Consider the following 26,997-nt stretch of genomic DNA (forward strand, 5'->3'; position numbering starts at 1 on the left):
AGCAGTATGAATTCAGGTGTGATGTTCCGCTCTCCTACACCAGGCCTACTCATCGCTCCTGATGAGGCTGTTATCACTGATTCACTTGTTTATTGTTGCACTGTGCGTGATGTTAACAGGACAGTTTCTACTGCTGTTGGTGTTGGTGAGAAACATGTTTACGCATCATAAAACTTTGGCTGAGAGACAGAACAGCAGCACATCCTTCAGATGCTGGACCATCCACTGTGTGTGAATCAGTGAACGATACATTTTGGAATAAGGCCATCCGTGCATGTGACTGGCTTGCTCTCCTTATGGTGTCCCATCCTGAGAGAATCTTGTCTTTTAATCAGCGCGGTGCACCCTCTGTGCTGTCATTTCAGGACGTGAGCATTCCTGAGTGCTGCTCTCCAGCTGATCTGCATCTGTTTCTTTGTGAAGATTTGTGCACATATCACTACATGTGTGTGCGTGCTGATGCACGTGTTTGCTTGAAGTGTATGGGTGCATATCAGCATTTAATTGTGACTGTTAATTATGGTCCCACCCCCCCTCGTCTGCCATCCTCTATTGGTGCACAGCTGCAGGGCACCCCTGCAACTAATGTCTTATTATTCACGCTGTCTGCTCCCCAGTCATACAGAGACTGGGGGATGATGGGATTGTGAGGGAGAGGGAGCGATGAGTAGATTCTGTATTAGCAGAGAAATAGTAGGTTTGTTCATGCTCCTAATTCACTGGCACTACCTAATTAAAAACGATGCAACAGTGTGATTGGGGGCGTTGATGGATGGAGACGCCCAGGTGCTTTAGGCATGCCTTACTGTGAGCATCAGCATGTGTGTCTACTGAAAGGAGGAGGACGTCATTACTTTTTAATCATATTCTTCTTTATTCTTTATCCCTTTTTTCCTCTCTTTGCTCTCTTCATCCGCCACTTCTGTCTCTACATTCTCCCCAAAGCCTTCTCCACTTGGCCTCCCCCCCTCTCCGTTTCCTCAGCTGGCTCTCAGTTATCCTCTTCTTCTTGCCATTCATCTTCAATCATCCCCTCTTTTCTGCCACACTTACCCTTTACACTTCCTTCCTCTTCCCAATTGTGTCCAACCTTCCAGTAGGATGTGTATGTAAATCCATAACAGAAAAATGAATGATTGAGGCACTTTTGATTTTGAGATATAATGCAAAATGTACATCAAGTGGGCTTTTCAATATTAAATTTAAATGTCCACAAAATCCACAATCCAGATCAGAGCCGGATTTTTCAAATATGAGAGTGATTGGGGCACATTTGGTTAAGATATAATGTGAACTACACATTAAATGGGGTTTTCAATGTTAAATTTAATTGTACACAAAAACCACAATCCAGATCAGAGCCGGATCAAAGTTTGTCAGAGGATAGTGAGTGGCAGTCTGCACTTTACTTCAAATGTGAGAGTGATTGGGGCATGTTTGAGTCAGATATAATGTAAAATATGCATTAAATGGGGTTTTCAATATTAAATTTAAATGGCCACAAAATTTGTAATCCGGATCAGATCTGGATCAGACTTTGTCAGTCGATAGCGGATACCATCTTACATAATGCTCTGAAATATGAAAGAAATTTAGTGTTTTTTGACAGAGCTATGAATTTTTAAAAATTTGTTCAATGTTAAACGATAGGGTTTTTCAGTTTTCCAAGATTTTTCCTGACTTTGACCTGTGATCTTGATAATTGAATCAGCTCTTGCCTATCAGCATATGAATTCTCTGTGAAACGATATATGAAAAATTGTGGGTTACAGACTGTTCACAAATAGACATACAGGGGTGAAAACATTACCTCCGCCCAACTTTGTTGGAGGGGGTAATGTTGTTGTTGTTGTCTATTCGGCTGCTTCCGTTTTTGTTCGGGGTCGCCACAGCGGATAGAGCCAGATCCGCGTTGGTATTTGGCACAAGTTTTACGCCGGATGCCCTTCCTGACGCAACTCCAGTTTAACCTGGTGAAACACACACAGCCGCTGGTGTTCCAAAGAGGTCTCCCATCCAAGTACTAACCACATGCCGCACTGCTTAGCTTCTGAGATCTGATGGGATCAGGCTAACACAGAGCAGACTGGCTATGGGGGAGGTAATAATAATTATGATTATTATTATTATTGTTATTATTATTATTATTAGCATTATCGGCTCCAACCCCTGTGACCCTTAATTGGAGTAAGCGAGTATAGACGTTGGATGGATTGTTATCATTATTATTATCATTATGTGCAAAAATGTCTTTAAAATATTTTCAAAAGTGGAACTTTAAGGGGTTTTTGGGGGAGGGGCTTTCCCACCACTCACCCCTGTGCTCTGCCTCTGCACCCAAGGTCTGGACACAGTCTGTGTGAGCTGCAGAAGAAACATGAGGAGAAAGTGGGTGTGCTGGCTGTTGGTACCGCTGTTATCATCTCAGCGAGTCTGCATCTTCAAAAAGCGAGACAGATGTGCGCTATTGTTGATCTAAAAGAGACTTATTACATAGTTAAAGAGTAGCATTGTGTTTGTGTCTGGGGTTTTTTAATCCACAGTGATATGTTCTGATCCTACCAGCAGCATGCGCTGGCTGCTTGCTCCACCTCACAAAGGAAGCGAGAAGAAGTGCACACTTTTTTTTTTTTTTTTTTTTTTGTGAATCAAGCTTAAATGATCCCAACAATCAATCCAAAACCACTATATCAAGCCGATTTTTACTGGATTTGGTAAGAGATTTGATCAATGTGTCAACAGTGCGCAGAGCAGAGTTATCAATGCAGCTTTTGAGCAAATCACTATGGAGAAGTCGCACTCCGCAGCTCCAGGAACATCACTGCTGGAGCTCCAGGCAACTTTGAACCTTATCAATCCAGGAAAAAATAGTGCCACATGATCCACATGCGTCAGATGATGGTCCTTAAAAGTGTCTCAATGGTGTCTTTCAATATTTTAGACCACCACAAGAACATTGGGACAGCAGCAGCAGTGTGTGGCTTACTGAGTGCTACTCCTGTGAGAAGTTGGTGAGAATGTGCCAATCACTGAAGTCATGGTGGACTGTAACTGGTGAGCGGTCCAGTAGCTGAGGATGACACGTAGTGTGTCTCAGGCCATAGATGGAGTGTAAATGATCTTATTGTTTGATGGATGTTTGTGCAGGGTCATTAGTGTGTAATTATTCAAATTATATGCAAACTATTCATTGCAAGTCAATGCCAAAGGGTGAATAGATCTCTCCTCTCTAAAATACACACACTCGTGCGTGCACACTATCATCTGGATGAAAAGTCTACTGTAGCGTTCCATAACAAGTCTAAACAAAATGTGTTGCTTTTCCCACATGCATGAAAGTACTCATAATGATCTACCTATGTTATTCAAATTCAATTTTTCCCTCTGTATGTAAATCATTCCGTGCATGCACGTGTATCTCTTCAGGCGTGCTTGAGTCAGCTTCTTATCCTAATGCAAAGATTTATACAACACTGTGTTGATTCAGTTTTCAGTTGTGGTCCTTGGAGTGTTCAAGCCACCTCTGCAAGGTCAGCTGATGATTGTAGACCCCTTTTTTTGCTTGTGCTGTTGTAAGACGCTAACAAAGTCTCATCATAGTTTGTGTACAGTGTGTGTGTGTGCATGTGTGTTTGGTATGTGGGTAGATGGGGGCAGGGGTCTGCTTTGACACCCTAATCCCACAGCCTAGCTTGGCTTTGTGTAGAAACCTTAGCTAGGAGGAGAGAGGGATGGAAGAGCAGGAGGGGTGTCAGGAAGGGGCAGACGCTTGAAGAAGGAGGGGTAGTTGAGAGATGAGGGTTTGAGAGATGAGGAGAGGGAGGGAAGTGAGAATGTGGGTGTTGAGGTTTGTTCATTCTCCTGTTCTGATAAGGAAAAGAAAGAAAGCATGCGTAAAAGTCTGACTTTCGACGGCAGGACTTCTTGGAGCTGCTCCATTAGCCGGTTTAGCCTCTCGTGACCCGACTGCCTGTCTCCTGCAACTGGTCTCTTCTGGTACACTTATTCTCTCTGCACTGATGCCGTCTCATCACTGCTCTCCTCTTGCTTCCCTGGCTCCTGCATGTGAGTGATTCTCTCTGTCTGCATCTTAATAGGGGTCTGCTCTGGTCATCGCCCACTGTGGTGGTACTATGATTTTTTTTTTTTTTCTTGCAGCTGTATTAGTGTTATTTCTTCCTGAAACTGACAGTTTAGACATGCAGCTGACTCTGACGTGTGCTTTCTCCATCTGTACCCCTCTTTGCCTTGCATGTCTTCCTCCTTTGCCTCAGCAATAACAGGTACAGTTTCTCCATCTGTTATACACATGAGAACAGGAGTGAATTCACTTATAATCATCTGCACTGGACTTTGACAGTGAGAGGAATGCTGCACAGACTTGACCAGCCACACATGGAATAGATTATTCCGCCATTCCTCAAGCAAAGAACAACAAGAAATTGCAACACAGTTGTGTGTCTGTGCAGGATAAATCTGAAACTAAATGTGTAAATCTGACACTTGCGTGCCGGCAGGTTAATGCTAAATGACAGCCGGCTATATCTGTTTATGGTGAACCCAAGCACAAGCTGAGAAAACAAATACTTGCTCTGCCTAAATATTTAGCTGGGGTCTTTGTGGCTGAAGGGCAGACGGCTTGGTCCATGGATTGGCAGCAGTGTTGGCACTCTGTGGGTGAGCCTGGCACATGCACTGACATGATGGGTGGGTGGGGCCACCGCTCTGGCAGATGAAGAAATGATCACTCAGACATGAAGAGGTTTTATTGCATTTAACAGTAAAGACTTTTCGCCATCGATAAAAGCTGGTTTATGTAGGCACTATTAAAGTTGTAGTAAATATTCCAATGTCATCTTGTTATTGTCAAAATTGCACTATATGAAAAAAAATGCATGATCACTTTATAATAACTGTAAGTCCTGCTTGTCAGGAGAAATTCTGTCCTTCTGTGCATCCTTCTGGCAAACCTTTGTATTTTAAAACTCAAGAACCACAAAACTCAAAATCGAAATTTTTATACATTAATTCTGGGAGGAAAAAGCTCTGCCTGCCAAAAAGTCATACATTTATGACATTTATAAATGCCATTGTTACTGAATTTTGGGTTTCAAGTAGGAAATATACCAGAAATCCTTAAATGCTCACATTGCCCGCTAGATGGTGACAAAAGCTGCTCAAATATGCAACAAAGTCCCGCTTGTTTTTCATTTGAGAAGTTATCTGTTGGAAAAAAATGCCAGTAGTGCTTGAAATGTAATGCTGTTAGTTTCTTGCATATTTATTAAAACAACTTTTCATCTGTTGTGAAGGAGTTTTATGAATGAGGTGAGGGAGGACATGCAGCTGGTTGGTGTGACAGAGAAAGGAGAGTGAGATAAAGACGGATGATCTGTGACCCCTAACGGAAGTAGCTGAAAGAGGAAGAAGACTGTTGGCAAAAAAATCTAATTTGAATGTTTCAGTGTTCCTCTTCCCACAAAACTCCAACTTTCCATAAAACTTTTTAAAGTCGGGTGCATAAGTATTTGGACAGTGACACAAATAATTTTGCCTGCAACACCTCACAAAATGATTAAACTTAAGAGAAGGATTTGTATACAAGAAAAGATACCAAATCTGTGTTTGATTCACCCATGCACTTTTTTGGCTAATTGTACAATATTTAAAGTTCATGACTTGATTAATTAATTTCCTATTAAATGAAAACAAATCTTGTAGTTCTGTTGCAAAAATGGTTGTCTATAATTACTCAATAATAAAACGACTGTAAGTGAAACCTCATTATTTTTTTAAACATATTATTTTGTTTTAACATCTCCAGCATTATCTATGTATAGATGAACAGTTAGCAATTTTTTTATTTTTACTATTACCATATCCTGTTACAAAAGACAAACAAAAGGCCACTCATAAATATGTGCAGCACAAATGTGTATCACATCCACTTTTCACTAGCAACAAAATCCTTCAAAAATAAATAAAGAAATCCAAAAAGCTGGTGGTTGTTAGGTGTTTTACATTGTATTTGAATATATTCAAAATGAAATGTCGGGGTTTTTTTTTTTTTCTTTTTTTTTTTTTTGCACATTACATCTGTACTTCATGGTGTCTTGATATGGGGAATTTTTAATGAATTAACACTTTTGTACTTTTGTTTAGGTTGTTGGACATTTCCAGACAAATATTGCTTTTGTGACATCACACACATGCACACTGGGTTTTTCTGAGGGTTTTGTTCTAGTTGGAGACCAAAACATTTGCTGCAGTTTCTGACTCTTGGCATATGTAGGGGTGATGGTATTTAAAGCCTCATTCTGATTTTGTGTTTTTGGAAAATGCAGAAACATGTGTTCTTAGCTTTCATCTATTAATGATTTTTTTTTCTCGTGTTCTGAAGCTGGCCTCACAATCTGTGTAAACCCAATCTTACCATCTTTATTCAAAGCTTCTTTATCTCTGTTTTTTCTTTGTTTGTTTGGTTTTATTTATTTATTTATTTATTGCTGTTACTAGAGGAATGTTCTGTGTTTTACTGTTACCATCCTGTTTGAGGAGCAGTGTCTGAGCAGATGTAAAGTAATTCTCTAATGGTCCACAGTCAATTATACTTAATAGCCATCAGTCAATTATAGTCAATAAGACAAAGCAGAGGACAGCAGGCTGTCCGCCTGTCACAAGATTGACTGGCTCTCCCACAAAATTGGATTCCAGCTGGGCGAGAGGAATTTTTACGATAACAGGAGTACCTGCTGTGCCAGAAGAAGCGCCTCTGGAAAATAAGATTTTATCTGCGCAGACAAATACAGTCGTAAAAGTGCCATTTATAGCTGAAAGCATGTGGACATGATGCACGATGTCCAATTATTTCCCCTGTTTTTCAGTTGTGAATGACTACTGCAGGTAATTAAAAAGACAGAGGAGCCTTTTGAATTTGCTTTGAGATGTCAGTCAGTGACTTGAATGCTTGGGATGTGCGGTTAGTGAACCCTTGTTGGTTGAATAAGGCAAAGAGGTGTTGGGCTGGATACCAAATCAACAGGTTTTGGACAAAGGTGGGTCTTCCACCAGTTTTCCATCTGAGCGCTTAATAATGATTCTAAAACAATCACGGCATGAGCAAAGGCACTTCTTGTCCCGGCTCCTTCTCTTTCTCGCTTCACTTCTCATTCATTCTCATGTGAATGCTGCAGAGTTGAATGGCTGGTGCTCTGGTGGAGTCAGAACAACTTGAAACAGATCATGTTCAAGAGTGTGAAGATGACAATGAACTTTTGAAAATACCCATCAGCACTACTCTCCCTCACAGCATCCTGCAGCCTGCATGCTCGTGACTCTGGAGACCTAGAGGTTTCTGGGAAATACTGTTTCACAAAACCTGGAGAGGGAGACCAATGACAACTGCATCCTCAGAAAGGTCCAGCAGAGGATGTATTTCCTGCAGTACCTAAGAAAGTATGGCATGCCGCAGGAAGTTTTGAGCTAGTTCCACACCACAGTCATGGAAACCATCCTGTGCACATCTGTCACAGTCTCGTGCAAAGCCACAAAACAGGATAGGAACAGACAAACAATAAGGACAGCAGGAAAAACGGAAACAGCAGGGGAAATTATTACATACGACTCACAGCATGGACAGAACCTTGTTCAACTTTGTTCCTGTAGCAGTCATGAAAGAACCCTGTATACCAAAACTGCTGCAACAGGAGCAGTTTTTTCCTCATACTGTCACCCTCATAAATAACAGGCCGGTATCATAAACTATGCCATAACTACCCTTGTTTCCTCAGACAGTTGTTACATCCTTTTTCACATCTACAAGTTCCATGTTATACAAATACTCAAACATGACAATTTCATTCCTGTATGCAGTCCACATTATTGCTGTTTGCACAGCCACATATTTACTCTATGTTTATTGTGTTTTTAACTGTAATATGTGTATTACATGTGCATTGTGTGTTGAGCATGAATATCTTTTTGAGAGGTAAGCATTCCATGGTCATAGAGAAATAAAATATAGATGTCAAACACTGTAAAGAATGGGCCTAGAAATTTGGCTGACTACAAAATAATAAAAATAAAAACTGATGTTGATAACGCAGTGCATTCTGGATGAATTTTTCTGATGTGTGATAGAGAAAATTACATGGCTCAGTCTGTAGTTAGTACGCTGGGGTGAAGAAGGTCAAATGAAGGCTTTTCTCTTCAGCTTACCGTGATTCCTCTTACACTAGTATGAAGTGCCTATAAAAATCCTTCTCCTCTTTTTCTCTGGTATGTTCTTATTTTTATAACATCACAACAAATGAATAATCAATCAATCAATCAATCAATTTTTTTATATAGCGCCAAATCACAACAAACAGTTGCCCCAAGGCACTTTATATTGCAAGGCAAGGCCATACAATAATTATGTAAAACCCCAACGGTCAAAACGACCCCCTGTGAGCAAGCACTTGGCTACAGTGGGAAGGCAAAACTCCCTTTTAACAGGAAGAAACCTCCAGCAGAACCAGGCTCAGGGAGGGGCAGTCTTCTGCTGGGACTGGTTGGGGCTGAGGGAGAGAACCAGGAAAAAGACATGCTGTGGAGGGGAGCAGAGATCGATCACTAATGATTAAATGCAGAGTGGTGCATACAGAGCAAAAAGAGAAAGAAACAGTGCATCATGGGAACCCCCCAGCAGTCTACGTCTATAGCAGCATAACTAAGGGATGGTTCAGGGTCACCTGATCCAGCCCTAACTATAAGCTTTAGCAAAAAGGAAAGTTTTAAGCCTAATCTTAAAAGTAGAGAGGGTGTCTGTCTCCCTGATCTGAATTGGGAGCTGGTTCCACAGGAGAGGAGCCTGAAAGCTGAAGGCTCTGCCTCCCATTCTACTCTTACAAACCCTAGGAACTACAAGTAAGCCTGCAGTCTGAGAGCGAAGCGCTCTATTGGGGTGATATGGTACTACGAGGTCCCTAAGATAAGATGGGACCTGATTATTCAAAACCTTATAAGTAAGAAGGAGAATTTTAAATTCTATTCTAGAATTAACAGGAAGCCAATGAAGAGAGGCCAATATGGGTGAGATATGCTCTCTCCTTCTAGCCCCCGTTAGTACTCTAGCTGCAGCATTTTAAATTAACTGAAGGCTTTTTAGGGAACTTTTAGGACAACCTGATAATAATGAATTACAATAGTCCAGCCTAGAGGAAATAAATGCATGAATTAGTTTTTCAGCATCACTCTGAGACAAGACCTTTCTAATTTTAGAGATATTGCGTAAATGCAAAAAAGCAGTCCTACATATTTGTTTAATATGCGCTTTGAATGACATATCCTGATCAAAAATGACTCCAAGATTTCTCACAGTATTACTAGAGGTCAGGGTAATGCCATCCAGAGTAAGGATCTGGTTAGACACCATGTTTCTAAGATTTGTGGGGCCAAGTACAATAACTTCAGTTTTATCTGAGTTTAAAAGCAGGAAATTAGAGGTCATCCATGTCTTTATGTCTGTAAGACAATCCTGCAGTTTAGCTAACTGGTGTGTGTCCTCTGGCTTCATGGATAGATAAAGCTGGGTATCATCTGCGTAACAATGAAAATTTAAGCAATACCGTCTAATAATACTGCCTAAGGGAAGCATGTATAAAGTGAATAAAATTGGTCCTAGCACAGAACCTTGTGGAACTCCATAATTAACTTTAGTCTGTGAAGAAGATTCCCCATTTACATGAACAAATTGTAATCTATTAGACAAATATGATTCAAACCACTGCAGCGCAGTGCCTTTAATACCTATGGCATGCTCTAATCTCTGTAATAAAATTTTATGGTCAACTGTATCAAAAGCAGCACTGAGGTCTAACAGAACAAGCACAGAGATGAGTCCACTGTCCGAAGCCATAAGAAGATCATTTGTAACCTTCACTAATGCTGTTTCTGTACTATGATGAATTCTAAAACCTGACTGAAACTCTTCAAATAGACCATTCCTCTGCAGATGATCAGTTAGCTGTTTTACAACTACCCTTTCAAGAATTTTTGAGAGAAAAGGAAGGTTGGAGATTGGCCTATAATTAGCTAAGATAGCTGGGTCAAGTAATGGCTTTTTAAGTAATGGTTTAATTACTGCCACCTTAAAAGCCTGTGGTACATAGCCAACTAACAAAGATAGATTGATCATATTTAAGATCGAAGCATTAAATAATGGTAGGGCTTCCTTGAGCAGCCTGGTAGGAATGGGGTCTAATAAACATGTTGATGGTTTGGATGAAGTAACTAATGAAAATAACTCAGACAGAACAATCGGAGAGAAAGAGTCTAACCAAATACCGGCATTACTGAAAGCAGCCAAAGATAACGATACGTCTTTGGGATGGTTATGAGTAATTTTTTCTCTAATAGCTAAAATTTTGTTAGCAAAGAAAGTCATGAAGTCATTACTAGTTAAAGTTAATGGAATACTCAGCTCAATAGAGCTCTGACTCTTTGTCAGCCTGGCTACAGTGCTGAAAAGAAACCTGGGGTTGTTCTTATTTTCTTCAATTAGTGATGAGTAGAAAGATGTCCTAGCTTTACGGAGGGCTTTTTTATAGAGCAACAGACTCTTTTTCCAGGCTAAGTGAATGAAATCAAGTTGCTTTTATATTTGTTTAAAAAATGCATTTTAAGATATGATTAACATTAAATAAAAATATGTTAATAGTCTGTGTAATACAGTGCAAAAACTATGCTTAAAGTCCAGTGCTCTGTATTTCTTTATGTAAACCGTGCAACGCTCAAGACATGCCTTACATAAGTGGGTTCACAATAGGGATGGGCGATATATACAATATAACCATTTCACGGTATAAATTTGGCTGACGGTAGGGCTTTAGACTCCACCGACCAATCGCGGTAATGCTTGTTGATGATGTCATCGTATCTTCCTCAGTGACTCTGAACTACTGGAAAAGGCTGCAGTCAGTGCTTCGGTCACACGCTCCATCTCCATCTTGGTAGATTAACCCTCTAGAGTTGTCTGACTGAATTTGGCCATGTAAAAGTCACATGACTGAATTAAGCAATTATCCCATTAAATTCACCAGACTCAGTCTCTGTTTCAATGCGTTTCAATGCTTCAAGCTTTATATGAGTTTTTAAAGTATGTTAATAGGCCTACTATAACCTGAATTATGATTTATAATTTCTGCAATGTCTTTTTTTTTTGTAAATTTTATGTTCATATTTGGTGCACGTATTTGCAGAAAGCCACAGTAAACAGTCTCACATTTCCTCATTCAACTGCGCTGATTTCCTCATTCAACTGTACTGAGAGTTCCATCTCGGGGCAGGAGAGCAGAGAAAAAAAAACCCACGCCTTCCACTCTGTCATTGGTGGAACCCCATGTCAATCTAGCACACAAACACACACACTTTTGCCTTTATTTTGTTTTAGATTTGTCTTAATTTTGATTATGCTGCACTGACATTTTTCCACTTTTCGGATTGATGGAAAAAGGTCAGTTCCCTTTGGCCCTGTTTGTGTGTCCATATTGATTTGGCACCAGTTTTACACCAGATGCCTTTCCTAATGCAACTATGGGTACAGGTGGTCTTGATCTGGGAACCTTCTGTTGTGGAAGCAAGTGCACGGACAACATTTTTTTTTCGAGAGAGAGAGAGAGAGAGAGATCATGAACTAGTAGACATATAAAAGCTCAGGAGATGTTGCACTTTTATAGACACTATGTGTGCTCAGCACCACCCCCCCACCCCCACGGGTTCTGTCTGTCTCTACCAGTCTGGTCTGCAATCCTCTCCCTGTTATTCCCAAGGTGGCAGGCTGCATATTGACCTTTTAAATCCAGCAATTCTGTATTTTGGAAGGCACTTGAACATCGAACAGCAGGCAGAATGGGAAAATGAAGTGTGTCTGTTAAAATGTGTACACACGTGCAAACAGAGCTACAGTATAAGCATTTCTTTCCTTTGGTTTGAATATGTGGGTAACAATCTTTTTATAACTTTAAATATTGAGTCCATCCATATTTAATGGTGAAGACGTTTCTTCTATAACATCAAAACCTTTGTTCCTCACAGACATAACTTGATGGATCGATGTGAGGCTCAAGGCCACTGAGGCCACGATATAGAATTCAGAAGAGAATAGCAGTCTGTTGTTTTCAGTCTGGTTCACTGCTGCGATGTGCACACTCAGGCACGCATGCAGACACACACTGGGAGATGCACAAAAAAAAAAAAAAAAAAAAAAACACAGACACATATCACCAGGAGTCAGTGTCAGGTCAGGCGGCCTGCTCTGTGGACAGTGCTGTATTGTTGCCAGACTTCAGCTCTCCTGGACTTTTGACAGAGCAGCCATTCAGCTGTTAGTGGTGAGTCAGGAGCAGCGGTCAGCGCTGCCACCAGCAGGACGAACAACACCTGCCTTCATTTAACACTGTTTAACTTGCTCCTTCTGAGGAAAGCTACACAATCAAAGACAACTGCATAAAAGGAGTTTTAAAAAAGATAGGCAGCATTATCGCAGCCAGTGTGCAGCTTAAGCTTCTTTTCTTTTAAAGAGACAGTAAAATACATTTGCAAAAGAGAACAGGGCTTGGTGTGATTAAGAAATTGCATCAATTCAAAGAGGAGATTTTTTTTCTAACTTTGTTTATTGGGTCCCACCAAATAATGAAGGATGTATAATGAGCCACTTAGCATGTTTTTTTTTTTTGTACAAGTCGAGTTGTTCAACAATCGTGGGAAAGTAGTGGCTATTAGAGGCAGAATATTCGGCTAACAAGGCTCATCTCTGAGTGTGGTGCTAATTTCAAGAAGCTCAAAGTTTATCAACACCAGCGTGGGCAGTTTGTGTACAAGGTACTACGAGGACAAACAAGAATTTTAGAGGCATGGTTGTGGTGAGGATGAGACTGTTAAAAGCCCATTATCCAAGCGGGTATGAGGACAGACTATTCTGTACAGGCTATTTTGGCTCTGCCCTCTTGCGCACTTCATAGTGACAATCCCACCTGCTTTGTGCACTGGACACTGTATATAAAATAATTATTTTGTAGCGGATTAATCATTTTCTGTCAGAGTTTAGATGTTGAAAACACCTGTAATTGTTTCTGGAATCACAGAGGACTGTTCCACCACAACTCTTTTTTTTTCCTTCTCTTGTGTGTTCTGTGAGGTGGAGAACATATTTGGAACAGCCTAGTAAGTAATTATTTGTAATGTTTATATTGTCATGGTTTGGTAAAACAGTTGCATGTTCATTCCTTCTTTATAAGCAGCTGTAAAAGTATGTTTATGATAGATCTTGTTATAATGGATTAGATGAGGTTCGCTGTGTGTGTACTGACGCAATCACTCGGACTCAAGACGAACATTTATGCAGAATGCGAGCGTGCAAAAGAGCGATTTTGCAGACAATAACAGATGAACACAAAGTTAAAAGTTGGATCAAGGTGTCAAAATGACTGTAAAGCCGCAGAAGAAATAAAGCCAACGAGAAGAAGTGCAGAGGCAACTGCCCAGGAACGCAGAAAGGGAGTGCGCAAAAGAGTGATTTTGCAGTCAATGACAGATGAACACAAAGTTAAAAGTTGGATCACCGCTGTCAAAATGACTGTAAGCCGCAGAATAAATAAAGGCAGCGAGAAGAAGCCCAGAGGCGACTGTCTGGGAACCTGTGGTTCCTTTCTAGCTGGTCTGGTTATGGATGTGTTTTGTTTTGTGTTGTGTCATGTTTTTGTGGGGCAGTGATCCACACAGTTGCGGGTGTATATAATTAAAGTGGCCACCTCATTGAGGTGTCTTTTTTTGGGGGGGGTCACCGAGAGCTGGGTGCACATGCAGAACTGCTGCATTTAATGACCCTGGAACACAGGTGAACTGCAGCCTGGCACATGGATGATGTGCACACCGGCGGGACTGTGCAGGAGTGTCTTTTTTTTTTTTTGGACTGTGTTTAAAAAATGTGACAACATCTTGAATGGATGCTGTGAATTGAAAACCCACACTTTAAAGGGGCCAGGTGTTGGAGGGCTGGAGGTTTGGACCAAACCCATACCTAAACGTGCACCAACATCACGTTACATGGTGTTACATGGATCATATGTGGCTTGACGTGGATCATATGCAGTGAAACGAGCCATTCAAGGCTGGACGGGGCTCATTAGAGGCTGATACCTGGCACATGCGAGGTATTTAAAGGCACATAGAGGCTTCTTCATAATGGATACGTTATAGATTTATACCTGGATCATTATTCGAATAATCACTGACAAATCCCTACGTGGCTCATTATTCATGACTTTATTATTTGGTGGGACCAAGGCTTAAGACTGCAAGGGAAGTTCAGCTTCCCCTAAAAGGGCAAAAAATCAAATGGTCAAATATGTATGGTTGTGTTAACATTTTACTGACTACAAATGCGTCATCTCGAAGACAGGTTCGTTCAGAATCAGCTACTTATCATAAATCGACTGACTCGATTTTGTTAACTTCATATCCTATTCATATTATACATTCCCGTAGCATCATTGCCATAGATTTGAAGAAATCGGTCTGTGGTCAATGCATTTGCCCCTAAAAGCTGAGTGTCCGTTCACTTCAAAGGGACTGCGTGGAACAGTTTTTTTCATTGCCTTGAAACACAACACTTATTGGATAAATGCCACGTTTGTGTCCCGCCCCTGGATGTTCAGAGTCTCTGGGGGTGAATGGAACTGTGGGCTGGCCTGGACGCTGAGCTTGCATGATGATTAGATGCTCGGTCGAAAGGCTGAATCTCATTTTGATTGACAGCTATTGTGAGATATACACCATCAGGGATTTGAAGTCGAAAGACAAACTGCATCCCATTTCTTGATATTTGCTTGGTGAAATTACTTGACCATTTCCATTGTTCACTTCTTACACTGTAAATAAAACATACTCATAGTATTTCCTTGTTTCAGTTTAACATAATGTAGTGTATTGGGCTAGAGGAAGTTGGGATTTTTCCAGCATGCACTGTGTAGCACGTTTGCTGGTAAAACTACCAGTTAATGGCATTTTTCGCATGTTATGTGGTTTACATTCATTGCTGTTAGTGTTCTTTATCTCTTTTATGTAATCTTCTGAGTTGCCATTGTAACCTGAAGTATTTGTCTCGCTGCATCATGAGTGTGAGTGTTAGCACAGTTAAAGACCTTCCATCAGCATGCCTACAAGGTTAATCTGTTGAACATTAAAGGATGTGTTCTCTGTACCGTGTGGTGTATGGGGCATGGGAGAAGCCATCAAACTGAGACCATTTCTCAGTCTGAGTTCTTGCTACAGTAACCCAATTGCCTGCTACAATATTGTCTCTGAATCGTTGCTTCGTTCTATCAGTCATTCATACTGTTGGTTAGGTTGGCGTGAACTAGCCAGCTGGCAAGGTCCACACACAATGGCTGTCATTGCTAATTTTGTCAATTTGATTTTGGCAATGCCTAGAGTTAAATAGCAGAGCAACACCCAAGATTGATTTGGTGCATAAAGTATGGAAAAGTAACAGGTCTTTTCATCTGTCTTGGTATGACAAAGTTAGCTGGCTGACTGGAAGTGCTGTGAGAAAGAAAATGTACTGATGGCCTGACTCTTGATGAAACCATCTCAGGGATGTCTTGTCTGGTCGAAATTGGGTTTTGGGGGATCTGTCTACCTTTGACCAGGCATATAAAACGCATGAAAAGACCAGTGAACATGCAAGTGCATGTGCAAGGTTAAGATGTCTATTGAGAGGACACTGGTCAAGTCCCTGGAAAAGACTCCTACTTGGTACAATAGGGTCACAAAGCATTTTCTTGAAAAGGAACAGAGAGAAGAATTTACGTATAAATAAATTAACAAATTTTATATCAATGAGCTTCCCCTCGTTGAAAGACCAGCAGCTGCCACTGCTGCATACCCAAGCAACCTATCAAAAAATGAACACAACAGCAAAAGAGAAAATAAAAAAGCAAACATCAGTCAACAGGTTATAGATGACATAGCAACAGATGCCACCCTTCAGACACCTGTATGTGACCCACCTCACAACAAGCACAATATTGCTACTTGAAGCAACTCCTCCAGATGCTTCAGTCAGGGATGAGACAGAGTCTGTTCTTTTAATAAACTGAAAAGTATTTTCACAAAAGTATTTAATTCTTTGTTTTGCGCAAAACAGGATTTGTGTACACGTTTTACAATCTCTGTCCAGTCTTCTTCAGATATAACCACTCCTAGATCTTCCTCCCAAAGTAAATTTATAGAGTTCAGTGGCTTTGGTCATAAGAGATTAGTTTGAATGTAAATATGCTAAATTGAGCCTTTCAGATTTGTAAGCGGTGTCAGAAAGCCAGCTGAAAAAAGAGTCAGTAGAGTAGGTAAATTAAGGAACATGGGAAATGTGTCATGAACAAGACTACAAACTGTAAATATCTTTAAAAATGTTCTTTGGGGATTGACATTATCGATGTATAAATCCTTAAAATTACTGATAACAAGATTTGCCCACATTGAGAAAGCACTATCCACTAAGGAGGGAGGAAAAGCTTGATTAGCTGCTAATGGTGCATAAATAGAAAATGAATGTAGTTTAAAAAAGCACTTAAGCTGAACCCAGATCTTAAGTGAAGTTTTGACAGTCTAAATTCGTGGTAAAAGAAGAAGTGAAAGAATGGATAGGTGAGTAAACTAAAGCCTTTAAAGTCGCTGGACTAATAGTCAGCCACGCCGGAGAAGGATCAGAGGCCTCATGCTGAAGCCAAAATTTAAGAATCCTAATATTGGTGGCCCAGGAGTAGAACCTGAAATTTGGTAAAGCCAGTCCTCCAAGCGGCTTAGGCCTGTGCAAGCATTGGTTATGCAGTCTAGGGACCTCCTTATTCCAAATAAACTCCAGGATCAGGCTATCCACTTTACGGAAGAAGGTTTGAGGGAGGAAAAGTGGTATACATTTAAACAGGTATGAAAACTGAGGGAGAGCATTAATTTTGACAGCACTGACGTGCAATTAAAGGTAGATTAAGCAGAGACCAGCGTTCAAAATCATCCCGGATTCGGGTCAACAAGGGGACAAAGTTAGCTTTGCAGAGGTCTTCAAATTTGTGTGTGACTTGAACACCAAGATATGTAGAATAGAATGGAGACTTTATTGTCATTGTACATATATACATTCAACGAAATTTGTCCTCTGCATTTAACCCATCTTAATTGCAGTTAGACACATTCCAACCACTAGCAGCCACAGTCTGGCACCCTGGGGACCAAGTCCAGATGTAGAGATGCTGCCTTGATCAGGGGCAGAGAAAGGACCCTAAATAAGCATGTTTTTGATTGTGGGAGGAAACCCACACAGACATGGGGAGAACATGCAAACTCCACACAGAAAGAGTGGGAAGCGATCCCACTACCTTCTTGCTGTGAGGCACTAGTGCTATCCACTAAGCCACTGTGCCACTATTGTTGGAAACTTTAAAAGGGAAATTGCGTAAAGCATAATTCTTGGTAGCTGAGTTGATGGGAAATATCACGGTTGTTTAGGTCTGAAATTATTCCTTGAATAATTTGAGTAATTCGATTACTAAAATGCTTCGAGGCAAAATTTTTTGCCTCAAGGCTTCGTTTAATTCACTACATGCTACAGCACCAGAGCTGATGGTGGTTGGAGATAACAGCTCTGACCGCTTACCATGACGAAAACATGTTTGTTTTTGTCTCGCTCTGCTGAGTAAATGAGATTACTCTGACTATTTAGCCAGACTGACAACAAATGAATAAAGTAAGTACTTTTATGCACTTTTTGTGGGGTTTTTTTTTAGGCATTTTGTGAATGCAGAAACATGGTCCCATGATATTAAACAAACACACCCTCGCACATGCTTTGCTGTGGAAACGAGATTAGCTGCCCAATCAGTGGGTCAGAGTCCGACGAGTTAGCCAGACTGACAACAAATATGAGTAAAGTAAGTACTTTTATGCATTTCTTTGTGGTTTCTTAGGGCATTTTGTGAATGCAGAACTGCGCTCCAACCTTAAAATGCGCTTCTGTGACATAATCCAAACGTACCCTCTCTTCTTCTGTGGAGTTTAATGACAGCCAGCATCCTTATTGTTGCATTACTGCCACCTTCTGCATCAGTCTATTATAGCAGTACTCAGCCCTCTCAAAAGCCAACACTTCCCCCTCCCACTTTAATGTAATCTTTATTTAACCAGGTTAGTCCCATTGAGATCAAGATCTCTTTTACAAGGGACATCTGGACAATGATAAAGTTTCCAATTCACCTAACCTGCTAATGCTATGTCTAAAATATTTCCAACAGAAACTTCTTTCAGGCCTAATATGGCAATATGTTTTAAGTTTTTTGATCATCTTTTTTGTCATCTTTAAAATGAATCCAGAATATTAAATGGACTCCTTTTCTTTCTTTAAAGAAGCAGTTACCAATTAAGTTAGGCCACCAAAGTCTGTCAATAAAAATGTTTATTTTAAGAGGAGTTGAATTGATTGTTCATTAACCTGACTTATTTTTTCTGTCAGGTATTATTGTTAAATTAAGCTTAAGTAAATTAATGAAATTAAATTAATTTTTCTAATTACTTAATTAATTGCCAGAATAATCGATAGAACACTCGATTACTAAAATAATCTATAGCTGCAGCTCTACTCTTGTTTAACTTCAATTTCAATCCCGATATTTGACCAAATTCTTGTAGTGGCAAGGACAGCAGGGACTGAGACAGGCAGTTTGGAGATGTATACCAGAAGGTCATCCACATAGACACCTTAAGCTCTACATTGTTCCTAAGTATGGCTGTAATGCGAGGGTTAGATCGAAGGGCTGTTGAGAGAGGTTCAATAGCGATTGCAAACAATAAAGGACTTAAAGGTCAGCCTTGTCTCATAGAGCGATAAAGACAAGAGTATTCTGATAGGATGTTATTTGTTCTAACAGAGGCCTGTGGAGTTGAAAAGAGCACTGATCCAAATTCAATAAAACAGTTCCCAAAACCAAATTTCCCTAAGGTGTAAAAAAGGTATTTCCACTCATTTCTATTGTACGCCTTTTCAGTATCCAGCGATATTATGGCTTCTTGTGTATTAGAGGGGGAAACATTATACAGCGTGTTGAATAGGTGTCTAAGATTAAAAGGAGTGTCTATTTCGAATGAACCCTGTATGGTCTGAGGAAATAATACACGGGAGGATATATTCCAAGGGCAACGCCAATAACTTTGATAACAATTTATAGTCAACATTCAACAGAGTTATTGGGCGGTAGGAAGTGCAGGCAATAAGATCTTTGCCCTTTTTTTTAGGATGAGCGATATAGAGGCTGGATTAAGAGTTTGAGGGAGGTGGCTAGACTCAAACGACTCATTAAACATTTCCAGTAATAAGGGGGCCACCTTTCACGCCTATTATAATTCTAGAACTAATCTAATATTGGACAGTCAACAACTTACAGCTACATGGGCATTGGAATTGTGACAAATATTTACTCAGTATAACTGCACAATAATAAAGGTACTAATAATTAGTCATGAAAAAGTGTGAACAAAAGTCTTGCTAAATAGTTAAAGAAAAGCACCAAAGACTTGTAGTGTTGCATAATCCAAAGTGTCCTCGGCAGTGCTATAGTTGAAATGTTTGAGGTAATATATATTCAAGTAGTCACAGCAACCAGCGTCTAAGGGGAAAAAAAACAATATTAAATCAAAGTCACATTAAAACAGTCAAACATGGGTCACCTTATCAAAACAAAAGCACCAAGTGTTGTGGTCTGGCCCCTTTCTGTGTCCTTATGTTAATTGTCATGTTCAGTTCTGTGTCCACGTCTTAGTCATGTGGTTTCCCCTTCTTTGGTTTTTGTATTTCGTTTTTGTTTAGTTTGAGATGCTTTTGGTTCTGCTCACTCCCAGGGCTCTTTTGAGGTTTGTGAAATATTGTGTTTGTCAGTTTCTGTGTGTGTTTGTAGGCGTGTCTTGTTACCTGTTCTCCCATACATCTATTGCACTTCACACGTGTAGCTTGTCTGTTTATTTGTATCACATTAAGTGCTGCACCATTCTGCTTTGAGTTTGCCGGATGAGTCTTTGACACCTCCCATTTGTTGCATTTTGTGAAGCCATTGTAGTATTTGCCTTTTTGTTGACACCTCCAATGAGTTTGATGTTTTGTGACATTTCTGTACCAATTGCCCGTTTGTTTAATTTGATTGGTCGTGGCCTTCCTCTGTGTGTAATTAAGCACCTAACTCCAAGGCTGAATAATAAGTGTATTCCTAATGGCAGACAGCAGCCAACTAGCGAATTAGCATAATTGCTAAACAGAAACAGGAGTGACTCCCTTTTTAATATTTTTTTCAATCAAGACCAGTGGTGATGCTGAATCTTCAAACTTGTGGGTCTGTCCATTGGGTAAAATAATGCGTAGTATCGCTGGCTAGAGAAGACCAAACTTGATGTTCGGGTAGAAATTGAGCTTCCTCTTCACCGCAGCAAAGGCGGCCCATTTCTTGGCCACCATAGGGGTGAAGTAAGGGACGATGGAGATCCTTTTACCCTTGTAGAGGGAAGCTTGAGTGCCGGTGTCACAGACCGAACGATCCCCTTGAAAGTTGGTCCCCCCGATGACGCGGTTCACAGATTATCACCTCGTTTCTGCTTCAAACTGCACACTAGTCATCATCTATCTCAGCGACAGATATCTGAAGCTTTAGTACAACAGTCATTTCCACATAAATTCAGCATTATTTCATCATAAAAGGCGGCGAAGCGATCAGAGCGCCGCGGCTGAACGAGCTGCTAGCTGATGTGTTCACTGCACGTCGGACATTTCAAAGCGTCACAGAATTTTGCCTTGTTTCTGCTTAAAATGGCCTTGTTTCTACTTAAAACTGACTTTAGAATGATTTAAGAGGTTTTACCTTTATCATTTGATGGTTAAAAATCCCATTAATCCCTTTGATTGCTTTGGGTGAAGAGACTCTGTCTCAGACGTGCTGCTGTGGTCCAAAATGACGCATGCGCAGATGCAAAAGGTGGACCGATTTTTAGGGGCGGACCGTTTGGTCTGCGACACCGGCTATGGCTGTGCAAGTAACCTGTGTTGGACTGGGTTCTCATCCAGGGGTAGACTCTCATCTGCTTCATGCTGCCGAATCTGGAGACGAGCACCTGTACCAATTTGCCTCAGAGCCCACATAGGCCTTACTTTTTTATCCTCCCAGTTTGGGGTTCACAGCTTTAGTCTTCCATTAAGCCATCAATTCAAAAAGATAGCTAACTAAAAAGAATAAAACTCTTATTTTATGGGGTTTTTTTTTGCTAGTCTTTAGTCTTGCATCAAGGCATCAATTGTAGTACCTAGATAAATAATAAGAATTCAAATCTTATTTTAAGGGTTTTTTGCTAAAGATTATCTTATTTTTAAGATATGAATTCCCCTGCTGGAGCTGTTGCCCCTGCGACCCAAACCCAGAAAAGTGGTTGAAGATGAGATGAGATGGGCAATTTGACTTAAAATTATCACAGCGTTTTTCACTTTTTGGATTATGATGCAATTATATCATGGTATTACTGTTTTGTTTTTGTTTTTTTTTGCCTATTTCATAACTATCTTTTTTAACTAAGAGTTTGTTCCGAGCTCTTTTTGTTTTCAAATCTGCTCCTTCAAAGTTAAAATCTGGAAGAAAAACTTTACAAATCAAAGATTTGTATAGTTTAACATTTTACCGATTCCGTGGCTATGTTTAATTAACAATGATTAAGGCTTAAATAAGCCTGCAGTGCAAACATCCACTGGTTTACACAACACTGTCACAGTTTAACAATTTCCATGACCGTGAACTTATGTCTTCATGTGAAAATGATTTTATAGCCAGTTATTTATATCTGGTGCACCGCCCACCCTCCATTCTGACTATGTACAACTGTTTCATTTGCATTTATGTTTGAACATACTTTAAAATTTGGATTTACAGTGTAGAAGTGCCAATAATTCTGATGTGGACTGTACAAATAATGACAGGGTTAAATTGCCCTGTATGCCTTGCTGCATGTAATATTTGTGTCTTTGCATGGTGGTGGAAAATGTTATACTCACATAGTTACCATTTGAGAATTGGTCACTTTAACAAAGTTAAACATCACTCACATTAGTGTGTACTGTACCTTATGAACACTCATTTCACACAGAATATAAAGAAACTGCATTTCTGTCACACTTTCCGTCTGATGCAAATGCTGAAAGCACTCTACAATGATGCCTCACATTCACCCATTTGCTTGCACACTGGTGTCAGGTTGCTGCCATATAAGGTGCTCTGCTGGGATTAGGGATTAAGGATCTTTCTCAAGAAAGCCTAACGCTCATATCTCACGGAGCAGCGAATGCTGACGAACGTAGTGAATTTTGGGTTTTGTCTGAGTTCGTAACAGGCTGCAAAACAGTGTTCAAACAGTTTGTAGGGTTGCAACAGTATTTCCTGTTGCAAATAAATTTTTAACGTTCAGAATCTCTTAGCGAATTTATTTTTCTGCAAACGTTTGTAAAACAGTTTTAAGGATTTGTAGACGGTTAAGACGTGTCACTAAAGTTCTTTTTGGTTCACAACTACTCTCTGATCCAAACTGTTCACTCGTAAGTGTGTGTGTGCATGCGTGTGTGTGTGTGTGTGTGTGTGTGTGTGTGTGTGTGTGTGTGTGTGTGTGTGTTGTGGGAAGTGGCCTCAACAGAACTGTGCCCTCAGACAGATCTAACCAATAGTTTACTGCAGCTCAGAAATTAAAAAAAAAAAAACCCGCAAGCATAGTAAAAAAAGGGGGATGCAGGGAAAAAGTGCATGTCAGAAAGATGCAAGTGACAGAAGATGCTTATGATTATGACTCTTGGAAGGGTAGATCCCCTCATCCTATCCCTACAGCCAGTGGTTGCAATGACAAATGTTAGCATATTTCAAGTTGTGCAAACTCTAAATGCAAATCTGTGGGTTCTTTCCAACCCCACACACAGTAATAGGAGAAGCAGGTGCAAAATATGCTTTTCTGCAGTAATGTAAACACCCTTTTAGCCCCATCCTCTTCCCTCCCTTTATCAATCTAATTCTCCTTTGATGTGTCTCCACTTATTCTACTTGACAGTCTGGCTATGGAATGCATGTCTTGTGGAATTCTACATTTTTCTTGGACTGTGAAATAACATACAACTTGATCTTTCTTTGCAGACAGTCTCTTAATTATGTGTGGGGAGACAAATGAGGCAGATCAGGTTCAGACATGACATCAGCAGCATTTTTGCATATCATCAAAATCCAGAAGGTTGAATGTTTCAAACACACCAGAATGCTTCTTACACTGACCATTCTCTGCACTGTTATATCTGTTGTGTGCACTTTTTTTATGTTTGTGTATTCACAATTGTGGTGCTACCTCCTGTCTTTGTGTGACAGAGACAGAGAGCTGGTCATCTGCCCAACCCTCATCTGGTGCCCTATTGTGCCACCGTAGTCTGCCAGGCAGTGTGATCCTGAGGCATTTGTGCATGCACTCACACAGACACACAACATCAGAGGACGGCTGAGCTAATGAGTCATCTCTCTGCTCCCCCCTCACTCTCTCTTTTTCTCTCTGTCTGTTCCTCTTTATTTCTGTGACTATCTGTTCAGGAGACATCACTCAGAAGGGCTATGAGAAGAAACGAGGCAAGCTATTGGCACCGTACATCCCACAGATACAAGGTAAGCCACACAGGCCTGCTGCAAACGTGCTGCTTGTAAATGGCTTTACCTTGACACTAGCTCCCTATTAGCATAGCACAGAGTATAATGCCCTTGCAGGGACAAACAGAATATTAACTAGACTGGGGCACTTGGAGAGGTCCTACCTCAACATGTCTCTTAGATTACAGCAGTTTCATCAACATCACCCCTGTCCAAATGTATATTTACTGTATTTTCTGGCATATAAGTCATGGCAGGGGTTGTGGCCAAGTGGTTACTGCGCTTTGTTTCAGTGCTGAAGGTTCCCAGTTCAAATCCCTGCCAAATTTCTCCATGTAATGTAGAGTTGCATCAGGAAGGGCATCTGGCGTAAAACTTGTGCCAAATTAGCATGCAGGTCCACGGTAGATGTGCTGTGGCAACTCCGGGCGAAAAACAAGGGAGCTGCTGATGAGACTTACTGTTTTTCTGGCGTATAGGTCACAGTGGAGTATAAGTCACACCTTTTTTCTGTATTATGAACTCTTTAATTTGGGATTTTTGTCCATTGTTGTACTATATGTTTTGTTATTGGCATTTATTCTTTTACTGTAGAATTTATTTTTAATTCTTTGATTCCTGGTGAAGTCCTGTATAAATGGGCATTATAATTATAACAAATGTGTGATTTTTTTTTTTTTTTTTTTCTGTTTATAAGTTGAACCGGAGTATAAGTAGAGCTGGGTACCGAACTTCAGTTCTTTTGTGGCACCGACAGAAATGCTTCGGTAGTACCAAGTTTCAAAACATGCCTCGTCTTTCGGTGCCAAGTTGCGGTACCCAGAGGTTAATCATGTGCAAGAAGAGTGGTCCGCAGCCGTCTTCCTCTCAGCATTCAAGTCCACCTGCGGACGTGACAGAGCACAAGCAGCCTGATTCAAAATCTCCACCACCAGACTCCGCTTCATCTGAGAGTACCAACAACGTGCATCACTTTGAAGCTTGAAGCAGTGAAGCACTGTTCCGACCTGCTGCTTCAATTCTTTGCTTCGCTGCCTTTCAAAAGCGGCAAATCTGCTTCTTAACCCCTCTCAGAGCCATTAAAATATGCCAGTCATGAGTCACTTTTGCGCAGATTAAAGTCACTCACTGGGACTCCTGTCTTGTTTCGAAAAAGAAACGAGAATCGTCCTCTGTTCAGTTCTCAAAGCACCAAATGCTGTGCCACTCTCTGCCATCATGTTAGAAAGATAGACTCTGGTTGCAATTAATAACTTCAAAGCGAATTGCCTTTTAAATCAAATGACACCTCTTTCCAAGTGTTGTAATACAAACAACTGCAATCAATCAAAACGGTTTTTCCTCCCAAAATGAGACGTCCTGCACTGATGTGCAGCAGCCGGCTGAGCTCAGCTCAGAGGTAGGGAGAGACATTCCTGCCAAAATGTCTGAAAGGCAATGCTTTTGACAAAAGCTACAGTGTTTTCAAGTGTTCTTTTGCACTGAAAATTATTTGTTGTTTATTTTTTTCTGTAAGAAAACTGCTTGGAGAGAAAAATTACCAAAGCTGAAAAGTAAAACTCAAGATTTGTACTATGTGTAATGTAATTTTCTTTTTGTTAGAATTGAGCTTATAAAATTGGTATCAAAAAAGTATCGTTCAAGAACCGGTATCGGAATTGGTATCGGTATCGAAAATTTTTGATTGATACCCAGCCCTAGGTATAATAATAATAATAATACATTTTATTTGTAACGCACTTTACATTCCATGGACTCTCAAAGTGCTACAGAGCAGAGACTAAAAACAAACAATATACAGGGTCAAGAACAATAAAATATATTCATAAAACATAACCACACAGATAAAATCATAACATTTTAAACATTTTAACATTTTTAACATTTTAAAAGGCCCTTTTAAATAAAAATGTCTTGAGGTCTTTTTTAAATGCCCCCACACTCCCTCAGCCCTCAGGGCCCTCAGGGTCTCTGGAAGGGCATTCCAGAGCCGTGGGGTGACTAAGGTATAAGTCACAGGACCTCCCAAACTAGTACAAAAACAACATGCAACTTATACACTGGAAAATATGGTATCTGTAATAGATCTGTTATCCAATCCCCACAAAATTTCAGTTGTTGGTCTTCTGTGATGCGTAGTGTGTATAATTGATAGGTATCAGCATGAGCAGTGTATTAGTTTTAGAGCAGCAGTTCCCACACGTTTTGTGCAGGGCTCTCCTTTTGTATATAAGAATGTTTTTGAGTTCCCCTGCCAATCCCTCATCTCAGTCACACATGACACAAATACCACAGATCTGCCCATCTTGAAATACTTTGACCACTTAGATAGTGAATATTCAAGTCAAATCAAGGCAAAATGACAAAATCAACAAATAAATAAATGCTCTACTTCTAGAAGATTCTGCTCTTTTGGAATGCTGCTGCACCATCTGAAATGTGAAAAACTGTGAGCTGCACACATCATATGGACCTGCCTGGTGGAACCACTTGGTAAAGCATCGCTCAGTAACAAACAGCAGAGAACTAAAAGAGCACCAACAGGTCTGACATTGCAGTGATTCAAACCCCTAATTAACTCTTTAACTTTAGGAATTGTTACAAAGAAAGAATCAATGATCCTGTTATCATTTTATGTCAAAACATAAACAGATGTCAGCTTTTTTTATGTATGAAGTTTAGAAAGATGAAGATATCATAGACACATTACAGGGAGGATAAAAGTCATGTTTAAAATGTAATTTACAGATCTTTGATTATTACCTCTGACAGTTGGAGAGTGGGATGAGGTCCAACGTTGGCCCACTTCCAGAGGAGGATCAGAGGTTATGTGATAAGCTCTGTCTGAGTACAAACTAACTCAAAAGATATTATACGTTTCAGTGAACTATTGTAAGGGGGTGCTGCTGAGGTCAAGGAATTTTCTTGGAGATGTTGATTTATTTAGATCAAAATATTGACTTTTATCTCTTTCTATTTGGTCAAAAATGGTTTGCCTTTGATATCTTGTCTCCCATTCCTCCCCATATGACCTCATCAGAGTGCTTCTTTTTGTATGTCCATATAAAATCAACAAGTGCCTCCTTGGCCTTGGTCTGAATTGTGCTTTATTTTCCTTTTCAAATCAGTATTTCTTTCTTTAAAAATATCATCTCAGATTATCATTATATTAGACAAATGATGATGTGCAGATTTTATTTCATGCATCCACACAGTAAAGCAGAAGAGATGACAGAAAGGTACAGTAGTGTTCAGAATAATAGTAGTGCTA

General features: G+C 40.2%; 1 protein-coding gene across 6 annotated transcripts in view; it reads left to right on the top strand.

Moving 5' to 3' along the window:
• The window catches only part of dip2a (disco-interacting protein 2 homolog A), a 254,093-nt gene that overhangs the window by 131,955 nt on the left and 95,141 nt on the right, over positions 1-26,997 (top strand). For all 6 annotated transcript variants that reach the window (XM_034185907.1, XM_034185908.1, XM_034185909.1 and 3 more), the window contains exon 2: positions 23,673-23,744. In XM_034185907.1, the coding sequence (XP_034041798.1) occupies positions 23,673-23,744 (72 nt within the window). The remainder of the gene's footprint in view (positions 1-23,672; positions 23,745-26,997) is intronic.

The sequence above is a fragment of the Thalassophryne amazonica genome, chromosome 14 (genome assembly GCF_902500255.1).
Source record: "Thalassophryne amazonica chromosome 14, fThaAma1.1, whole genome shotgun sequence".
In the NCBI taxonomy this organism is placed as follows: domain Eukaryota; kingdom Metazoa; phylum Chordata; class Actinopteri; order Batrachoidiformes; family Batrachoididae; genus Thalassophryne; species Thalassophryne amazonica.